At 41.8% G+C, this 21068-nt stretch overlaps 2 protein-coding genes and 1 pseudogene across 8 annotated transcripts in view; 2 read left to right on the top strand and 1 right to left on the bottom strand.

Annotated features, from left to right (window-relative positions):
* Positions 1-4610, top strand: part of SRSF7 (serine and arginine rich splicing factor 7) — a 5337-nt gene extending 727 nt beyond the window's left edge. Inside the window, exons 2-8 of one of the 3 annotated variants that reach the window (XM_024753525.1) lie at positions 309-489; positions 753-929; positions 1796-1870; positions 1960-2070; positions 3296-3349; positions 3903-3938; positions 4310-4610. In XM_024753525.1, coding sequence (XP_024609293.1) covers positions 309-489; positions 753-929; positions 1796-1870; positions 1960-2070; positions 3296-3349; positions 3903-3938; positions 4310-4364 — 689 coding nt within the window. In that variant the 3' untranslated portion in view covers positions 4365-4610. The remainder of the gene's footprint in view (positions 1-308; positions 490-752; positions 930-1795; positions 1871-1959; positions 2071-3295; positions 3350-3902; positions 3939-4309) is intronic. The other 2 variants (XM_024753527.1, XM_024753526.1) reach the window with 2 other exon arrangements.
* Positions 4611-7249: 2639 nt separating this feature from the next.
* Positions 7250-21068, bottom strand: part of GALM (galactose mutarotase) — a 102095-nt gene continuing 88276 nt past the window's right edge. For 4 of the 5 annotated variants that reach the window (XM_024753524.1, XM_024753520.1, XM_024753521.1 and 1 more), the window contains 3 exons: positions 19485-19626; positions 17381-17555; positions 7250-7941 (listed from right to left, as the gene is read on the bottom strand). In XM_024753524.1, the coding sequence (XP_024609292.1) occupies positions 7819-7941; positions 17381-17555; positions 19485-19626 (440 nt within the window). In that variant the 3' untranslated portion in view covers positions 7250-7818. Of the gene's footprint in view, positions 7942-15646; positions 16805-17380; positions 17556-19484; positions 19627-21068 lie in introns of those variants that run through there. The other variant, XM_024753523.1, reaches the window with a different exon arrangement.
* Positions 18588-19122, top strand: LOC112405210 (40S ribosomal protein S19 pseudogene; annotated as a pseudogene).

Genomic DNA, 21068 nt, shown 5'->3' with positions numbered 1-21068 from the left:
GCCTGCCGGGCCGCGGGGGCGGGGCCGGGGCGGATCCCGCCCCATGCCTCGGAGTTGTCCTACCACGCGGCTGTGCTTGTGTTTTTTGGAGGTTCCCCTCCACCGCCCCCATTTGAACGTTAAGAACTTTGTCGTACGCTTAGCTTTTCAGAAATGTACGGACTTGTTGGTTTTAAGGCTAAAGTCAATCCTTGAGAGAGCGTTAAACATGGTTTGCAGTCTTAAGGATGGACTCTTGTAAGGCAAAGAATTCAAACTTAAGCCCGTTTTTTCATAACATACATTTTTCTATTTGCGTTTTTAAACAGAAACCAAGGTGTATGTTGGTAACCTGGGAACTGGTGCTGGCAAAGGAGAATTAGAAAGGGCTTTCAGTTATTATGGTCCCTTAAGAACTGTGTGGATTGCCAGAAATCCTCCGGGATTTGCCTTTGTGGAATTTGAAGATCCTAGAGATGCAGAAGATGCAGTGCGAGGCCTGGATGGGAAGTAAGTAACATGTCGGTTATGAAACTTAAGTGTTTGTGAGAATATTCCAGTGCTAAGCTTGGATTCTGTTGTCTGGAGGAGATTTTAAATAGTCATTTTATGAAGACAGGAACTGGGGAACAAAGGTGGGAGTTTGAAAGGCTTCTAAAGGTATAGCTGAAGCTTGTGAGGGCAAAGAGTGGTTGGAAAGTTCTAAATATAGGAGTCACGTGTTTTGTTTTGTTTTTTTTAAGCATTAGAATTTCGTTGTTTTTCTTTTATAGAGTGATTTGTGGTTCCCGAGTGAGAGTTGAACTATCAACAGGCATGCCTCGGAGATCTCGTTTTGATAGACCACCTGCCCGACGTCCCTTTGATCCCAATGATAGATGCTATGAGTGTGGCGAAAAGGGACATTATGCTTATGATTGTCATCGCTATAGCCGCCGAAGAAGAAGCAGGTATTTATTTTAATAAAGGAGTGGTTGGTGTACTGGTTAATCAAGTTAATTTTCTTATTAGCAAGGCAGAAACTAGTATTTTTCTATAAACTTGAATGTTAATTGTACAGGTGTATTTTACAGTTTTTGTTTAATTAAATGTTAATGTATTAATAATCAACCTGGTCAAAACCTTTCAGGTTTCTTCGTTTGAGTCAGTCGCCTTGATTCAGAATGTCACGAGCCTTATGATATCATGCTGAGGCGCCTTGCAAATCCGACAATTAAGATCCTCCTAGACCTTGAGGTGATCAGCATAAGAGGCCAGATCCCCTCGAGTCATCTACACCTAGCTTCACCTTATTCTTTAAAGGGCAGAAAATTTGAGACGGTGATCGCCGTAACAGTAAATTTGGCTTACAATTGGGGCCCCCTCCGGTTTAGAAAGAGGAACACCAGATTGACCACATTCCCAACTAGAAAAATCTTCTTGCGTCAATCAAGCCTCACCTGGCTCATTTGGCTGTCAGTTTGATCGTCGTTAGATTGAAGAAAACATCTAGATGCAGCGATCGGCTATAGATACTTCTAGATCGTCTAGATCTACTAGACCATGGGCCAAAGAGGGTCGACCTGCAAACTTGCAAGGTTTATTTTAAATACACCTTACAGTGTTTTATATTATGTAATTCTAAGATGTAATTGAGCTTTTAACAAATCTTTTTTTAGGTAGTTAAAAAAAAAAAAGACAACTAATAGGCCCAGAGTTTATTTCCAAATGAGACACTAAGTTTAAATAGTTTTGAGATTTGATTTCAGCAGAGGCACACGAACTCTAAAAAGGAGTTGCCATCTAACATTTTGCTTTTTTCTGACTTGAAAAATAGGTCACGGTCTAGATCACATTCAAGATCCAGAGGTAGGCGATACTCTCGCTCTCGCAGCAGGAGCAGGGGAAGGAGGTGAGAGATGTTGCTTAATTCAGGTTTTAACAAGAGATAAAAAAACTTTAATTGGAAGTGGACTTAAACAACTTTGATTTAATTTTTAGGTCAAGATCAGCATCTCCTCGGCGATCAAGATCTGTGTCTCTTCGTAGATCAAGATCAGCTTCACTCAGACGATCTAGGTCTGGTTCTATAAAAGGATCGAGGTATTTCCAGTATGTAGCACCTTTTTTTCCCCTTATTTGTATTTGGATTGTCACGTCTTAATGACAGCAGTGGAGTATCTTAAGGACCTAATTGACATGGAATGCTTCAGGAAAACGTTGAATGTGTACACGTCCAGATGAAGAAAAGCCCAACTAAAGACTTTAAGGGCTGTTACAGAGGTGATAGAGGAGGGTCCAAAGCACAAATCCTCACATCATTCCAGTGAACACTGGGTAAACATGTTGGAAACTTTTCTGGAGTCAGCTTGTATCTGTTGTATAGGTAAATGATAATAGCACTAGAAGATGATAGTTGCCAGATACCTGGTAAGAAACCCTTTAGAACCAGGAGGAGATTTATTTAGAGTTAGAAGCAAGTTAAAACAAAGTTTCTCTTTGGAATGGTGGGGGTGAGTTTGAGACCATGGAAAATTTGTTTAGGGTAACATACATATGGATGAACATGGCCTGTTTAACCAGATACTTGGGTTAGACACTGAAATTTAAAAAGTTAAAAATCAAATTAGGCACCTCTGCATTTTTTACTTCCTTTGTAGAAGACCTTAAAAGGTGATGGAAATGGATAAAATTCTAGATAATGAGTTGATAGTGCTACTCGTGTCAGTGGTAGGGAATGCTACTGGGAGTTATTACTATTCAGTAATAGCACAGTCTTTATAAATTCAGGGATTCAAAAACCTGTGGTCCAATGGAAAAATCTCTGGACTCTATAAATGCATTTAACTTGGTTGCAGGACCTCAAGATGTGTATGTCGGCCTGATTTGGTTTATGTGACAAATGGATGGCCCTTGAACGATGACAGTTTGTTGGTGATCCAAGAACAAAGCCTTACCCAATCATGGTTTTTCACTGAGCTTACCACCTGAAGAAATGGTTTCAGTTCAGGGGGTTGCTTTGATTCTTTTAAGATAAAATACCAGTTTTTCAAATGAACACCATATATTTCTTTTGGATACTCTACACTGTTTAAGAATATACCTCTGTACAGGAACTGTGACAACCCAACTCATGATAGATAATTGAAAAGGTGGTTCTTTATTTGATAACAGAACTTACCGAAAGCAATTCCTTGTCCAGTCTTGGACTGATACATGACATCTTGCTCTGTTTTAGCCACTATTCCTAGCCTACCTAATAAGGTACTCAGTAGTTGCTGAAGGAAATTACTCCTATGGACTAATTGGTATAATTGTATTTCTGTTTTTCATTAAGATCCCGGTCCAGGTCGAGATCAAGATCCAGGTCTCTTTCACGACCAAGAAGCAGGTAGGGTAAAAATCTCATTGATGCTCTTCTAGTTACATGGCACCAATATCCAAAGTGTTTTTGAATTGCTGAAATTTCAAGTGTTAGCAGTAAGCTTAGGTGTTGAGTAGGAACACAATACCTTATTAATAAACCAAACTTTAGTATTTCATTTATACATGGCCTCTTCTGGCTGACGTCCTGGACAAGGGTGTGTCAAGCTACAGTGAAAAAGAAGTTGGTGAATTTGGGGTTATAGTAAGTCCTATGTTAGAATTGATAGATGCATGGAGAAGCATTCTGAGTTCACGGTGCTTAAAGTAGAGTGTAAAAGATTATTTGTGATAAAATAAAGCAGTTCGCTTATTTTATGAAGAACAGGTGTTATAAGATTAGCTTTTGTTAGTGAGAAATTGGTAGGTTCGTTTTCAGTTTAACTGCAGGACAATTTAAGGTCAAGATAGTTTGGGGGTTCATTTCGTGGTATTGTGACTTAAGGGGTTGGATAGTATTTTTTCTTAATAGAATTTCTGTTTAATAGAATTTATTAATAGAATTTCTCCTGTTTTGACAGCCGATCGAAGTCCAGATCTCCATCTCCAAAAAGAAGGTAAGCTAAATAACTTGTTGCCAGATCTTAACTGTCAGGTGTGGCCTCTGCAGAATTTGTTTGCTTACTGCCTGCTTTCCGGGCTTTGAGCTCTTTGGAGAATTGGTGCTATATATTAAAATACTAGATGCAGAGTTTCTTAGGTGATCCAAAAAAAAAAAAACCCAAAATTCAAGTAGTTGTTCTCTTTAACTAAATTTTGTAATATTCGTGATATTAAGCCTTACGTAATTTTTTAGACTTCTGCTGTAGGAATTTACTACTTTTGGCCACCTTTGAATTTATTGAAACTTGAGTTTTGCCCTGACATATATGCAAGAAGAGTTTCAGTAGACACTAATTGGTTCCAAACCTAATGTTTTTCTTTTTAGTCGTTCCCCATCAGGAAGTCCGCGAAGAAGTGCAAGTCCTGAAAGAGTGGACTGAAGTTCTCAAGTTCACCTTTTAGGGAAAAGTTATTTTGTTTACATTATTATAAGGGATTTGTGATGTTTGTAAAGTGTAACTTAGGGAAGGGTAATTCAACCATCTAATCAAAACGGATCTGGACTATTACTCTGTAAATTCACAGCAGTAAGGTAATATAAATTTTTGTTGAATGTATTAACATCCTATGGTCTGAAAATGTGGGTTTTTATTTGGCACATTTAAAATAAAATGTTTCTAATTAGATTTTTGATTTGTGTTCAGTATTAATGCTCCTCAATTTGGTAGCCTTCAGGAGTCAACCTTGATATTAACCATATTCATACAGACCTACATTCAAAGTTTAATGGTATTTAAGTCTTGAACATCACTGAATAGTATATATACACTTGGAAGATTCCTTTCTACACTTGAGTTTTGGGTAAGATGGTAAGAACTCTAGGGAGTCCCCCTTAGCATGAATGCATCATGACAAGTCCCTAAATCTATTGGAGTTGGCGTCATTAGATGTTATCAGGCTAATGATCTCTTTTGTGAGGCTGTAGGGACCACTGACTTGCTATAAAGTGAGCGCAACAGGAACTGAGCAAGAGTAGCTGGACTTAATGCTGGAGAAACTGGTTTTTCTGAAGCCTATTTAAGTATAGTAACTAATTGAGGTTTTCAGCCTATTAGATAGGATGGTGTCAAATTCGAGTTCTCCATTCTAGGAAGTTATACTCAATGTTCTTTTGTTTCTTTGTTTTCAAACATTAATCAATTTTATGCCAAAATATTTGCATGTTTGAAGAATTGTCTGAATTTGGGACAAAACATCTTCATGTAAACCAGCTTTGCAAAATTTTCCAGCCCAGATATTCTCCTCTGTCTCTTCAAATGGATTGCCTTATTCTGAGCAGAGATCTATTAATTCCCAAGTTAGGTTTTTCAGTTCACGAACACCAACATACTTTATCTTATTTTGCCAGGCTGGTGCAAAGTAATTAAAGATGTCAATCAGAAATGTTAAAAAGACTAAAGTAGTTTTGTAAATCCGACCTATATTTAGCAACACCTCATGTAGTTATTTTTTGGTAGCATCTGGTAAACTTCAGAATGTTAGAGCCAGTAGATTCTTTATTTGGACTTTAAATATCTTAAGTATCGTAGGACAGTAACAATTTTGAGTTTTCTGGTCAAGCTTTTGGTGCAAAAAAAATTTCATGCTGGTGGCACAGCTGTCTGCCCTTGCTTCTTATGCTTTTAAACAAAGTTATTGGATAACTTTACAATTTGGGAATACTGATCTGCCTCAAATTTATTTACTGGTCTGAATGATCATTAGTATGTTGGAAGTTTGGACGTTCTGTTTTTGGAATTTTGACAACTGGCTGCATTATATGGTTGGTATAAAGCTATGTGTGTAATCAGCAGGCTTATTTGTTGCACTTGGTCAGCTTTAATTGTTCTGTATTATATAAAGATAAGATTACTCAACAATAAATCTGCAGAGAATAAACAGTCCTGATACTCAATTTTTGGAAGTGGGAGTTCTGAGCCAAGAGTAGGAAACATCCTGTAGCTTTGGGATGGATTACTAGCAGCATCCTAGAGATTAGTGTGAAAGGGTAAAAATGATATGGAGGAGGGGTTAGGGGAAAAAATGATTTTAAGAAACAAGCACAGAAAATTATATTTACCCTTATGGTAAAGAGAATACTGGGTGTATAGACCAACACCTTTTGTACCCTTGACTGCAAGTCCGTACCCCTGTGTTTAGTATACATCTTAAAATGATACATTTGTTCAGTGTACCTTTTTTTTGTTTAGAGGTTGGGACTGCTAAATTGATTGTGATTGACTTGATAAGTGCTGGTCTAAACTCATTGCTTCTAAATTATTAACCTGGCATTGATTGGTAGCTAATTGAACACGTCAGACATTGAGTGCTTTGGGCAATGAACCTTACCTTGGTTCTCTCTCCTAGGTATAGAGGTAGGTAAAGCATAACTCATGACTTCACTTTGGTAGTTCTCCTTTGGGCTTTGAATTAAGCTAAGTATCAAGTTAAAGTGTGGTCCTACCATTTTACCATGTCCCCTCTCCTGAGGACAAAATAAAATTTGAGGGGGTCTTGAAATACCATCAATTTGTGACTTTGGGTTAAATGAATGGTAGTGTGGGATTGTGGTTTTTGTCTTTGTGTAGCCTATCTCAAAGTCTAAAGGAACACAGTGATTTCCAGGATATATTAAGCTTAAGTAGGAATTGAAAGCTCTGAAACTGACATGTTGGCAATGAGTTAACAGTGAAGGACAGGAGCAAAGAATTCATTAGATCTGGCTCTGAGTGAGCAACAATTGCTTGGAGACCTTTGCAGGGGAGTGCTGTATAGTATAGCCTAAAAGATGTATGCATAATTTTATAGCTGGGAAGACACAAAGGCAAAGAAGGTCAAAGTAGCGAGAAATACTCGGGGCCTGGCTGGTATTGGAGTGTTCGGAGGGTGGTGAGAACTGGTGACAAGCCGAATAAATGAGACAAAGGTGCCTAGGTTTAAGGTATGGTAGTATTAAAGCTGTTATATCCAGATCTAAAAGGTGGGGAAGAAAAGCACCTTTAGGCGGTTTCAAAGCCTGTAAATTTTTTTCACAACTTAATAGGTTTACGGATACCATTCTAGTAAAAAATGTCAAAGGATATTGTCACTTAATCCTCACAACAAATTAATACTGTTGAAAACCCCATCTCATACAAGAGGAAATGGGCTCAGAGAGATTGGTAACAATACTGTACTATTAACCAGCTAAAAGGTAGGAAAAGTTTGATTCCTACTTAATGGTTTCAAAGCCCTAACTTTTAATAAAGCACCTTACTGCTCCCTTAAAATAAGACCACATTATGGAAAAGTCAGGAAGTAAAAGAACAAAATAACTCTTGGTCTTAGTTAATAAACTTTTCTTTCCAGACTTAATGGGGAAAAGATGCTAGATAGAAGGGTAATTCTAGAGCACAGCCCTCAAGGCCACTTCTCAAACCTAATGCTTTTTACTTTTCCCACAGGCTGCTGGCCCAACCTATTTTCCATTTTTTGATTTGGTAATATACTCAATGTGTATACAGTGAGAAGGCTCCCAACCCCTAACTCTCAGCTGCCCAGTTACCTCCCCAAAGGCAACCATTGTTGTCAGTTATATAGCCTGAGTACACATAGATATTTTCTCTCTTTTTTAATATTAAAAAAAAAATTTTTTTTAGCCACACCACATGGTTTGTGGGATATCAGTTCCCTGACCAGGGATTGAACCTGGACCCCAGCAGTGAAAGCTCCGAGTCCTAACCACTGGACCGCCAGGGAATTCCCACTTTCCTTTTTTCTTTTAACACAAAATACATACACCTTGTTTTTCTCATTTAATATCTTGGAGATCTTTCATATAAGTAAAAATGGCACTTTTTTTTTTTAAGTTGCGTACTATTTAGTTGCTTGGATGGTGCATAATTTACGCATTAAACTTTTGTGCCCCTTCAATGTGCCAGGTACTACTAGCTTTGGAATATAGAAGTGAACAAAGTTTATCTTCATGGAGCTGGAGCTCTGGAGAGACAAAATGAACAAATATCAGGTGGGTAATAACTGATAGGGAGGATGATGAAACAAAGGATAGGGGATTGGTTGCTGTTGTGTAAAGGGTGGTCTAAGGAGGCCTCTGATAGCAACAACATTGGGGCCAGAGAGAAAGTTACACCAGCTTCTGAGGGCACAGTTCATGCAAAGGCCCTAAAGTAGTCTGAAGCCCGTAGGAAGTGAACAGAGGGGAGAGTGGGAAGAGATGGCATAGGAAGGGAGGGGATGTAAGATATAGATCATGGAGGACTTTGTGTCCTTTGGGAGGGACTCTGTTTTCCTTGGAGAGTTTTTGAGCAAAGAGTGACAGGAATTAAATCAGTTCCCTACAAATAGATATGAGGGTAGTTTCTAATTACTACTATGATGCTGCAGTAGATAACCTTGTACAATACATAGCACATGTGACCCTGTATCTAGGATAATTCCTAGAAGTTGAATTGCTGGGTCAAAGGCTCCGGTGCATTTATATTTTTGCTAGGTACTATTTGCCCTGGTGGAAATGGATAGGAGTGCCTATTTCTCTCTGACATTGCCCAATTGGTACACATGGTGTAACCACATGGTGGGCTGTCAACCTTGTTGATTTTTACCAATCTTGTGTTGAAAAATGGTGTCTCAGCATAGCTTGTTTTAATTGCGGTAAAATACATGTTTTCCCCCCACTCTAAATTGCCGTGTGTTCAAGTCTGGTTTAGGTTTCCTTGCTCTCAACACACTGTCTATAGTAGGAGACTGTAATTGCCTGTTTACTTCTCCGTCGCTATTCTACCACAAGACAAGTTGTGACAGCAGGTACCGGGCCTTGTTCTGTTTCTTCATTGCCTAGTGCTTATTAACACTTAAATATCTGAAGAATGAAAAGTGAATTCATGGATGAGTGAATGAATTCTAATCTGTTACACCAAACAGAAAATTGGAACCTTCTCTCTTCTGTGAGACCCTTATAATTAATCACCATTTCAATTAAAAGTCCATATTTTCAGTTTAGCTACCTGTAAGACTGACTCTGTCTGATCTGCCTGCAGGGAATTTAGATCCTTAGGCTGCTATTTACAATGCCCAGCTCTACTCTGCAACTCTAGTGCAAGGTTTTTATCCCCTCACCTGGGTTAACGCTGAGAGTTCTGCTCAGAAGGGGTGTGGGGAATTCCTGTGCAGAAAGTTCTCTGCAGAAAGGGTACAAACTTACTAACACCCCAAGAACTGGTGAGCCTAGGTGAGTCAGCCTAACCTATATAAGGAAGGTCAAGTCATCCATTTCTTATGACTGTCAGATGCCTAAGGTTATGTCCTATCCACCTCTTTAGATTCCCTGGGTTCTTAGTGACTGAAGCTTGAAGATGGCTGGATGTGATTACATACAAAGACCCTGTTTTTATCTCGGTTTATAATATATCTCTAAGAAATCTGGATTCTAGGAAATGAATCCTTTTGCTGCCAAGGATAAAAAATCTGGCTGTAAAGAAATAATCTCTGTGGCAGAGGTAAAGGTAGATGGGTCTGTTTATCTTGGTCATTGACATTGTTGGACTATCACCAGAGTTCCTGGGCCCCTATAACAAGAATTCCCTTTGCCTAAGAACGGGTACCCTGTGACTTTTTGTGTTACAGTGGCTGAGTCGAGTAACTGCAGACTGTAAGTGGCACAAAGCTTAAAATATTTACTCTCTTGACCTTTAAAGAAAATGTTTGCCAACACCTGGTTTAGACATTTCTCTTTTCTCTCTTTTTTTTTTTTTTGGCCACGCTGCACGGCTCTCAGGATCTTAGTTTCCTGACCAGGGGTTGAACCCACACCCTCATCAGTCAAAGCCTGGAGTCCTAACCACTGGACCACCAGGGAATTCCCATGTTTCTCTTTAACTGTTCACAATCTTCAAAATAATTATCTCTGAAGATCTTGAGTACCAGGATTATTGGTAGGGTTGCCAGGGCCTTACCAAGACATACTTTTGATCTGGGAAGATTGTTTCTCTGTGACTTATTCTTGAGGAAGTAACTTCCTGAAGCTAGAGAGCAAATTCTAGCTAAACACACTAATGCGCTTAAAATACTGGTGAATGTTACGAGGCAATACTGAGGAAAGCTTTTACACTAGGGCAGTGGTTCTCAGGCCTGGTTACAAATCAGGATCACCCAGGGAGCTTTAAAAACATTCTAATGAAATCAGTTGCTGAGGGTGAAGCTTGGGCATTAATATTCTAAATATCTCCCTTGGTGATTCTAATATACAACCAAAATTGAAAACTGCTGCTTAAAGACTAGTGCTAACCAGCTCCAGCTTCACTAGTTAGACAGACTGGCCTAGCTTATTGCTATTAGAAAGCAGCACTCACATGTGATTCAAAGGAGGATTCTACAATACATCCTCTAGGATTCTCCGATCCTTTCTCTAACCAAATGACCCTATGCGGGAATGGAACCTTTCTATGAAAAAGGGGTTTATATTAGTACCAGTAGAGGTCACTGTGCTCAAAGAAATACTCATTTTTTAAAAAGTTAGCATTCTGTTCAAGAGATTTGAAGGAGTATTTATCAGAACTATTTGGTTATATCGAACACTAAGTCAACTCCAGACATGGCCTCTCGTCACAATTGGTTCAAAGCATCTAAGGCTCTATTGCATGCGTACATTTATATACATTTATAGTTGTTATATCTTCCTGATATATTGATGTTTTTATCCTTATAAAATATCTCTCGTACTATTTCTTGTTTGTTTTTTGTTTTTTTTTTTTTGCGGTACACGGGCCTCTCACTGTTGTGGCCTCTCCCGTTGCGGAGTGCAGGCTCAGTGGCCATGGCTTACGGGCCCAGCCGCTCCGTGGCATGTGGGATCTTCCCAGACCGGGGCACGAACCCGTGTCCCCTGCATCGGCAGGCGGACCCTCAACCACTGCACCACCAGGGAAGCCCCTATTTCTTGTTTTTAAGTCTACTTTTTCTGATATTAATATAGCCACTCTACCTATTTTATGATTAATGTTTGTGTGGTATGTTTTTTCCTTCCATTTACTTTCAGTTTTTTCCTTCCATTTACTTTCAGCTTATTGGTGCCTGTACAGTTGACCCTTGAACAGCGTGGGTTTGACCAACATGGTCCACTTACACGTGGATATTTTTTCAATAGACTACATACCTCCGTGGTCCGCAGAGGCAGAGCCACAGATGCAGATGGCTGGCTGTAGTTATGTAGGTTTTTGACTTGGTGGTCATGGTGGTGGGGTACTTCAAGGATCAACTATAGTCAGTTGCTTGATCTTGCTTTTTAATTCAGTCTGACAAACCACCTTTTGGTTTGTTTAGATCATCTACATATAGAATATTGATATGGTTGGATTTATAATTGCCATTTTGTTGTTTTCTATATGTCTCTTGTCTTTTTCTCTTCCTCCTTTTATGGCTTTCTTTTGTATTAAACATTTTTTTAATGAACTATTTAAATTTTTTTTTTTTACTATATTTTTGAGTTATTTCCATAGTAGTTGGCTCTTAATTTATCATAATTTACTTCAGATTATTTATTTATTTGTTTTTTGGCTGCGTTGGGTCTTCGCTGCTGCTCGCTGGCTTTCTCTGGTTGTGGCAAGCAGGGGCTACTCTTCGTTGCGGTGTGCGGGCTTCTCATTGAGGTGGCTTTTCTTGTTGCGGAGCATGGGCTTGTGGGCTTCAGTAGTTGCAGCATGCAGGCTCAGTAGTTGTGGCTCTCGGGCTCTAGAGCACAGGCTCAGTAGTTGTGGCACACAGGCTTAGTTGCTCTGTGGCATGTGGGATCTTCCTGGAGCAGGGATCTAACCCATGTCCCCTGCATTGGCAGGTGGACTCTTAACGACTGCGCCACCAGGGAAGTCCCTACTTCAGATTAATATTCTGGTAAAATATAGAAATTTTGCTCCAGTATATTTTCTTTTCTTGAACTTCCTTCCCTGTGCCGTATTGTATATTATAAACTCAATGATACAGTGTTTAATTGCCTTATACAACCTTATATCTTTTAAAGAAAAGATGAGAAGATTTACTGTTTCTGATATTCTTCATTTCTTTCCATGGATTCAAGTTATTGTCTTAATTTCGTTTCAGCATGGAAGACTTCCTCTAGTATTTCTTGTAAGACAGCTCTGTTAGCAATGAGTTTTCTAATTGTTTATCTTGTAATTTTTTTCTTTTTTTTTTAATACTTTTTTTGATGTGGACCATTTTTTTTAAAGTCTTTATTGACTTTGTTACAATATTGCTTCTGTTTTATGTTTTGGTTTTTTGGTCCTGAGCTACGTGGGATCTTAGCCTCCCCAACCAGGGATCAAACCCGCACCACCTGCATTGGAAGGCAAAGTCTCAACCACTGGACCACCAGGGAAGTCCCTATCTGGGAATATTTTTATTTCACTTTTGCATTTGAAGGGTAGTTTCGGGTGATACAGAATCCTTGGTTTTTAAGCACATTGACTATGTCATTCTACTGCCTCCTGGACTCCATTGTTTCAGATGAGAAGTCAGATGTTAATTGTACTGGTGGTCTTCTGTAGTGACAGGACTTCTTTCTCTTGCTTTCAAATTTTCTTTTTGCTTTTTGTCATTTAACAGTTTAAATGTGACGTATCTGGGACTTCCCTGGTGGCTCAGTGGTTAAGAATCCAGCTGCCAATGCAGGGGACATGGGTTCGATCCCTGGTCCGGGAAGATCCCACATGCTGCGGAGCAACTAAGCCTGTGCACCACAACTACTGAACCTGCGTGCCACAATTACTGAAGCTCTTGCGCCTAGAGCCCATGCTCTGCAACAAGAGAATCCACTGCAATGAGAAGCCCGTGCACCACAACGAAGAGTAGCCCCTGCTCACCACAACTAGAGAAAGCCCATGTGCAGCAACGAAGACCCAATGCGCCCCCCGCCGCCCAAATAAACAAATATGATGTATCTAGGTGGGGATCTCTTTGTATTTATCCTTCTTGGAGTTATTGAACTTCTTGGATGTATAGATTAATGGTTTTCATCAAATTTGGGGAGTTTTTTGCCATTAATGTTTGAAATATTTTTCTGTCCCTTTACTTTTGGGACCTCCATTACATATATGTTGATGTGCTTATTGTTGTGCCACAGATCTCTGAGGTTCTCTTCCATTTTCTTCAGTCTGTTTTTCAGATTGAGTAATTGCTATTGATCTGTCTTCAAGTTCACTTTTTTTTCTGCCATCTTTAATCTGCTTCTGAGCCTCTCTAGTTGGAATTGTCATTTGTTACTGTACATTTCAACCTCAGAATTTCGCTTGGTTTTGCAATCTCTTCAGTGTTTTTTGTTATTTCTGAAAACATTCTTGTGTTTATTTTTAATAGTTTCTTTTTCTTTAAAAACAAGTTTTATTTCCTACAGCAGTGGTCCCCAATATTTTTGGCACCAGGGACCAGTTTTGTGGAAGACAACTTTTCCATGGACCTGGGGTGGGGGTTGGGGGGTGATGGTTCAGGCCGGAATGCAAGCAATGGAGAGCGGCAGATGAAGCTTTGCTGGCTCGCCCACCTGCTGTGCAGCCCAGGGGTTGGGGACCCCTGTCCGATAGGACTCCTCAGAGTTTTTCTTTTAGCCGTGCCAAGCAGCATGCGGGATCTTGGTTCCCTGACCAGGGATTGAACCCTTCCCCCCTGCAGTGGAAGTGCAGAGTCTTAACCACTGGACCACCAGGGAAGTCCCTGTGTTTATTTTTAAGCTCAGCTTTGTAGGGGTTGCCCTGTGTCTGCATAGCTTGCTTAGTGGTCAGCAACTGGATAGTCGTGCTCAGACACCTCAACCAGATTTCTGCCGTCTGCTGATGGATCTGTGTGAAGGTAGGGAGTTGATTCAGTGTTTAGGCTGTTCTCAAGTCTGTTTTAGCTTTTTGCTAAGTCCCTTTTAATTTCCTCTGCACATGCATGCAGCCTCAGGGTTGGCTAGGAGTGTATGAATAGCTTGGCCCTCTCTGGTCTCTGCTATGTATGTGTGTAGCCTCTGATCACCCAGAAATCTGCTTGCTCCAACCATAATTGCAAACTCAAGCTAGTAGAGCCATCAACCCTCCCTGCTGTCGTAGCACCAAGATTATTTTTATTGACAAAGCAGCTGGGCATGGATATCACCTACCACTCCAAAATGAGAACCTCCCCCGCCTTCCGACCATAGCAATCTCCTGGTCTTCGTGTTCTGTTTTGCTCTGGCAGAAGCTCCACAGTGACTGAGCTGGGGGAATAAAGGGAATGGGAGCAGCCCCAGGCAAGGATGCCACAGTCTTCCACTGTTCCTACTCAAAGTTCAGCAGTTTTTCAAACATAAACGTGTCTTGGGTGGTTGTATGTTTTGGGTCAGTTCCCAGAGCACTGGGAACTGTTTTGTCAATTTCCTTCTACATTTGAAGAGAGGATTTGCTGACTTCCTTACACTGCCAGCTATAGCTGGCAGTGCTACCCAGACCATCTGAGAGTTTAATTATGATTTGAGTAATTGGAGAAGTTGGAACTTAAAGGAAGATAAATTCCTCAATTGGAAAAGGACTGCAGTCCTGTCGAAAATATCCAAAAAGCCCATTGCAAACTTGTGATCCAGTTGTTTAAAATGGTTATAACTGCTAATGGGAACTAGCTAGGGAAGAGGGTATATGCTGTGCTTCCCTCCTTTCTTCTGCTGGTAGTTCTGTATTTTTTCCAAGTTCTACTTTTTTTTTTTTTCCCCACATGTGGGATCTCAGTTCCCCGACCAGGGACTGAACCTGCACCCACTGACCACATCTTACCTTGTTAGGCAAAATGAGTGGGAACTGGAACTGGAAAAATGAAAATCTCACAGTTAAGAACTTGTGTCATATGAATTTGAAACAAACAGGAATCCATAGATCGTTGAACTGGAGTCAATAATATGCTCACCTGTGAAAGATCAGTACTCAGAATAATACAGCACTAGTCTGGTTGTAGGTAGAGGGTTGTATGGACTCTACAAAGAAGGCATGGACTCCTGAGGACCTGGAGACTTACTCTTGGGGGAGGGGGTTGCATTTGAGTGGATATTTGCATTTCAACGAGGCTTTAATAATTCTGTAGTTATATATGGTGTTTTCCCTATTGGGTACCATGTTTGTTTTCACCACCTCACATGAATTGCACTAGTGGCTAATTTAGTTCCAGCCTGCAGACATATACTCACCTTCCAGATAATTACAGTCAGATCCCTTTGCTTTACAGGTGAGAAAACAGGCCAAATGAATTAGATTGTTTGCCCATGTAGTAAAAGCCAGGAGCAAAGTTAGTGCTCAGGGCTCCCAGCTCTGTCGTGGTGCAATTCTATATCATCTGGTTGTTACTATTAGTCTTGCTTTCCCCAGAGAGACTGTGATATCTCTAAGGAACATAACTACATCTTGGACATTACCTGTTGAGCCCCTTAAACCCAGGAGAGAACCGTGTACACAATAGGTACTCAGAAAATCCATGCTGAAATGAATTAAAAAATAAACTGGTTTATTTTTGTTGCTAAGAGAGAGGGGAAGTATAGGAATTTCCATAGGCTGCCATTTAAGTAGTGTTCCTCTAGGAAGATGGCTGGGGCTGTACTGGAGAGTATGGTAGAATCCAGAACACCATTTATATTTGGTCCATTTCCCAAAGGTCCATGCCTGACAGATCTAAAGTGAAGAAACTGGGAGTTTTCTGAAGATGCAGATTTTGATTTTATTTCAACCGATTATTAGTGTATAATAGTATAAGATAAATTTCTTTAAAACCCACCAACCCAAACCCATCACTGATGATTCAGTTATTCAGGAAAGGAGGGAAGCCCAGGCTCATCTACATAACACAACATCTGTTCTCAGTGCAATGTGCAATCCTCAGTCAAGGCCCTCCTCACACTAACACAGCTCCTGTCTCCAATGGCTTCCTTCCCATGCCTTGGCTGGGCTGGGCTTTCTCAGTTAACCGCAAAGGCAGAGAATCAAATTAACATTCTTTCTGGACATTTTGATCTTGCACTTTAAGTCACACCATCTGTAAGGCTCAGAGGCAGACTAAAGCTTCTTATAAAAGTGAATCTGGGAAGAAAGGATGGCTCTAACAGAGTAAGGGTCAGATCCCCCTTTGCCCATCAGTGATGCTCGGAATGCTCTGGAAGACGAGTGGAGGCAAAGAAGGGGACCTGAATTCACATGATCTGACCTTGAGTCCTGGCTAAAATTTTTCCTAGCTCTGTGCCTTTAGATGGGTCATTTATCCCCTCTAAGCCTCAGCTGGCTCACTTCATCATCTGTTGCTGTATCGGGGCAGAGAGGTCCCTCTGCCAGCAGGTTGAATGAGCTAAGTGACCTCTGAAAACTCTAAAGTGCTGCACAGTGCAAGGTGGTGTGAGGTAGAGAAGGAGGAAAAAGAAAAGGAATGAGAGTAGGATCAAAGAAAGAAAAGGGTGAAAAGTAGAAAAGAAAGAGGCAGAATGGAGAGATGGAGCCAACACAAGGAGCTCAGTTACCACTTCTGGGCTACGGTCAAGGCTTAGGTGACATTGACGGCTAGGTCCTCTTCACTGCACGGAGAATAGAGCTGATCATTAGACATGGCCTGGAGCCAGTCTTTGGGAAGGAAATCTATTCAGACTGACTATCATGACAGCTACCATTTGTATGATTTTAATTCAGAGGATCACTTTTAAAGCCTCTAAATCTTCATCTCTGCATAGGTGACAGGCTGCTGAAGGGGCTCCCAAACCTAGCCCTGGAGCAGGTCATATCTTTACACTTCCTTAAGCCACAGAAAACTTGAACCAAGTGGTGTGGTCATACTCCTCACCAGGCTTCAGCAACACAGGAGGGAAGTGGGGCTGTGAAGGGGAAAACAATACAGGTTACACCCTGCCAGCCCAGGTTGCACCCTTAACCATTCAGGATGGCTTCTGGACTGGTCTCTAGACCAGTTCTGTGAACCAGCTGCCAGTGTTAAGAACTGTTTATTATTGGTTTGCAATGAGATAAAGAACTTGAACCAGAATGAAAATCACATCACTAAACACACTTTATCACAGCAAGACTTTCTTAAGGAAGCAGGGTTGATTTACATTCTGGTGCAAGCTGCAAGCATCTTATTATGGGCTGGAGCTTTGGGGAGCATTACTCTACGCAATAGCTAGAAAAGAAAGTTATGGGGAAGTAAACAGGATGAAAAGATTTGGAGGATCATCTTAGCACTGTGGTTGCAGAAAATAATAGATTTTTTTAACATGTAAATGCCATTTTAGTAATGTGGTTAAGAGTTTCCTGTGTTGTTCATGACTTGGAGAAGAGAACACACACAGACTTTTGAATCATACAGACCAGGTCTGACTTGAGTGTTATGATCTCTGTCATCCAGTGTGACCTTGGACACACCACCGCTCTAACAAGCTGGCTTGTAGACTTACCTGATTGACTGCATCAGGCCAGTTCTGGGTCTCAAGGCAGAAACCGGAGTGTTTGGGATAGACTGCTCCACGCTTGCCCTTCAGCGTGCCATCCAGGAAGTTGCCCGTATAAAACTGGACCCCCGGCTGGGTGGTGTACACTTCCAGTACCCGCCCGCTCCCAGCATGATGGACCCTAGGGATAAAGCCAGACCACATATATATAGGTCCAGGGTGGAAAAGCAGACAGGGAAAAGCTGGGAAGCAGCTCTGAGACAGGAATTAGACCCAGTCACAGAGCAGGGACAACATATATGGAGGAGACAAAGGTAAGAAGAGCATGGAGGGAACTTCTGGCAGCCTCTCAGGTGAGGCATGAGTAGGTGGTGTTGAGGATCCCCAATAGCAACTTCTCGCTCTGAGCCTGGCTTCTCTGGGGAAGGGCAAAAGGGACTCACCCCAGTCAGATATGTTTGTGTGTGTCGGGGGCGGCCAGGTTGGAGACAGGTAGTTAGGCTGGGATACTTTCTCGTAAAGAGGTGGAGCTCTCTGCTTGGTTTGGCAAGACAAACAGCTACGTCTTCTGAAAGAGAATAGATGCTTCTCCAAATTAAACTGCCCGCCACCCTTGGGGCTAGAGCAGGCAGGGCTCTTTCCCCCGAGAATAGATCTGTTCTGGGTTTCTGCCAAATTGTTTCCTTTTTTAAAAAAACCTGGCCTCTACAGATGGGAGAGTACCTACCTGGTCCTATACTTGGGGTCAAAGGGATATATAGATAAAGAAAGGCTGGGTCTTACAGACTTACCGAGGTAAGACATCCCCACAATGTGTAGTCAACCAAGAGGTTCGGGGAAACATGTTTGGAAAGAGAAAGGCCAGGATTTGAATAGTGGCGGGGAGGTCGGAGGGTCTCCTCATGTGGGGGCCATGGAAAGAGAAATGTGAATAGGAGGGACAGAGGAGAAAAGCGGTCTTTTCTCTGCTTTATTTAAGACCCGTTCATTCTGCAAACATCTATTGATTATTTGCTAGTGCCGAGCATGGTATTAGGGTGTTAGGGTAAAGGTAGAGATTCACAAAGATAAGACGGCACGAGGTACTTGGAATTTAGTGAGAAGGAGAGTGTGGACACAGATGCCTGTCAGATGAGGCTGGAGGTGGTGAGTGCTATAAGGGAAATGCAACCTCCAGCTTGTCATGGAAGTAGGCAAATCATACATCAAAAGTCAAGGACGGCTTTTCCCTGGCTGGCAGCTTGGAGGCCGCACGATGCCTGGAGTTACTGTAAAGGACGTGAACCAGCAGGAGTTCGTCACAGCTCTGGCAGCCTTCCTCAAAAAGTCCGGGAAGCTGAAAGTCCCTGAATGGGTGGACACTGTCAAGCTGGCCAAGCATAAAGAGCTCGCTCCCTATGATGAGAATTGGTTCTACACACGAGCTGCTTCCACAGCACGGCACCTGTACCTCCGGGGCGGCGCTGGGGTTGGTTCCATGACCAAGATCTACGGGGGGGCGTCAGAGGAATGGTGTCATGCCCAGCCACTTCAGCAGAGGCTCCAAGAGCGTGGCCCGGCGGGTCCTCCAGGCCCTGGAGGGGCTGAAAATGGTGGAAAAGGACCAAGATGGGGGCCGCAAACTAACACCTCAGGGACAGAGAGATCTGGACAGAATCGCTGGACAGGTGGCAGCTGCCAACAAGAAGCATTAGAACAAATGATGCTGGGTTAATAAATTGCCTCGTTCGTAAAAAAAAAAAAAAAAAGTCAAGGACGAAGGGCTCTGGAAGTTCCTGGAAAGCAGAGGTGACTTCAGTAAGGAGGAGTTGGGGTTTCTAACAAAAAAAGGCCTTAGAGAACAGGCAGAGATGGGGAGAGGGGAAGCAAAGAGACAGGATGCCAGGTAGGGGCACAGGGAAAACGGTATGAAGGGGGAGGGGGGAGATGTATTCACCTATGGAATAGGAGCTTTGAAAAGGCACATAGGATGTGGTAGTTGGTCCCCTGTAGCAGAGTAAATGGCATTAATATGGCAAAGGAAAAGCTCCTCAAATAGGAGTTGGTATCTTTTCTTCCCAACAAATGAAAGGCAAATGAAAAGTACAGGCAGCAAATGAAAAGTGCCTACCGTGCACAAAAACGCTTTTCTTTAGATCCCTTCAGACAGAAATTGTGGTCAAAGCCATTCATGTGGAACTCCTGCAGGTGTTTTCCAAGCTCCACTGGCTTCCTCAGGTCAAATGCAGTTCCCTGCACTGGAGCAACTTCTCCTGGTGGGAAGAGGCAGAAAAAAGAGTGACAAATGCCTAAATAAAATCTTTATATCCTAAAGACCCACTGGTTCTACACTCCCAGCCTTCATTTCAAGTTGTAAAGGAGGTAGGAGTCCAGATCCTAAGAGTAATAAATTATTGGATCTCCTTAATTGTAAAATGTCACTGACTGCAAGATGTAGTAGCTATAACACTCAGAATCATTCAAGTGTAAAAAAAGTACAAAAATCAAGGAAACGCATAATTTCCGTTAAGGAATAAGTTGGATAAAGGGTGATGGTTGTCCTAACCATTGAGTCAATCACCTTGTTGACATTTCTTGCTTTAATGCTGAAATATCCCAGGGCTCATAACTGAGCATTAATACCTGGTACTGGCTAACCAGATGCTAACAGTGTCCCTGAGGTTAGTGATTTTCGAACCATTTGGGGCCATTATTAGCCAAAGTGACACTGGTAGCCACTCTTCCCCAATCACTTCCCTGATCAGTCTGTAGACTTGAAACATAGAGGGAACTGTTAATAACAACACTGGGACAAATGAGTTAACCGGGACAGTTGGGGGGAAACTAGAATGTATGGCCACTCTACTATTAGCCAATTTTAGAGTCAATCCTTTGTTTGTTTATTTATTTATTTAGGCTGCATTGGGTCTTCCTTGCTGTATGCGGGCTTTCTCTAGTTGCGGCGAGCAGGGGCTACTCTTCGTTGCAATGTGCAGTCTTCTCATTGCAGTGGCTTCTAGAGCACAGGCTCTAGGCTCGCAGGTTTCAGTAGTTGTGGCACACAGGCTCAGTAGTTGTGGCTTGCGGGCTCTAGAGCATAGGCTCAGTAGTTGTGGCACACGGGCTTTGTTGCTCTGTGCACAGTATGTGGGATCTTCCCGGACCAGGGCTCAAACCCGTGTCACCTGCCTTGGCAAGTGGATTCTTAACCACTGCGCCACCAGGGAAGCCCAGAGTCAATCCTTTGAATGAAAGCTTTGTGTCTCTAGGAGTGCTTCTTGGAGGAGTTATAGTTGGCAAGCACCACCCCCTTCCTATCTGTAAGCCAGATTCCTCAACCTCTAATAAGTATATTTGTTCTTATCAAGGTGGGACATTCTGAAGCCTCTTCTCAATGATGTGGGTGGGTGACCAGTCCTGAGGGAGGACACTGCAGTGTGAAGACCCTCAACTCTTAAAGGGCAAAGCACAGAAGGAATCTGGATGGGAGCCCCATCTTGGTGGTTATTACACAACAAATGCTGCCCAGTCAAGACTATCCCTTCGTGGTGTTACAGAACTCAAGGGTGTTGGGACCAGAAGGGTTCTCAGAGCTCATCTGGTCCAAACTGCTCATGTAACAGATAAGACTGAGACCCACACAACTTGGTATCATCAAACAACAACCTGTGATATTGATATACCATATTTCCTCAATTTAAGACACTCATTTTCT

The sequence above is a fragment of the Neophocaena asiaeorientalis genome, unplaced genomic scaffold (genome assembly GCF_003031525.2).
Source record: "Neophocaena asiaeorientalis asiaeorientalis breed wild unplaced genomic scaffold, Neophocaena_asiaeorientalis_V1.1 scaffold171, whole genome shotgun sequence".
Lineage (NCBI taxonomy): Eukaryota > Metazoa > Chordata > Mammalia > Artiodactyla > Phocoenidae > Neophocaena > Neophocaena asiaeorientalis.
The sequence above is the reverse complement of the archived record's forward strand: the minus strand, read 5'-3'. Positions and strand labels throughout refer to the sequence as shown.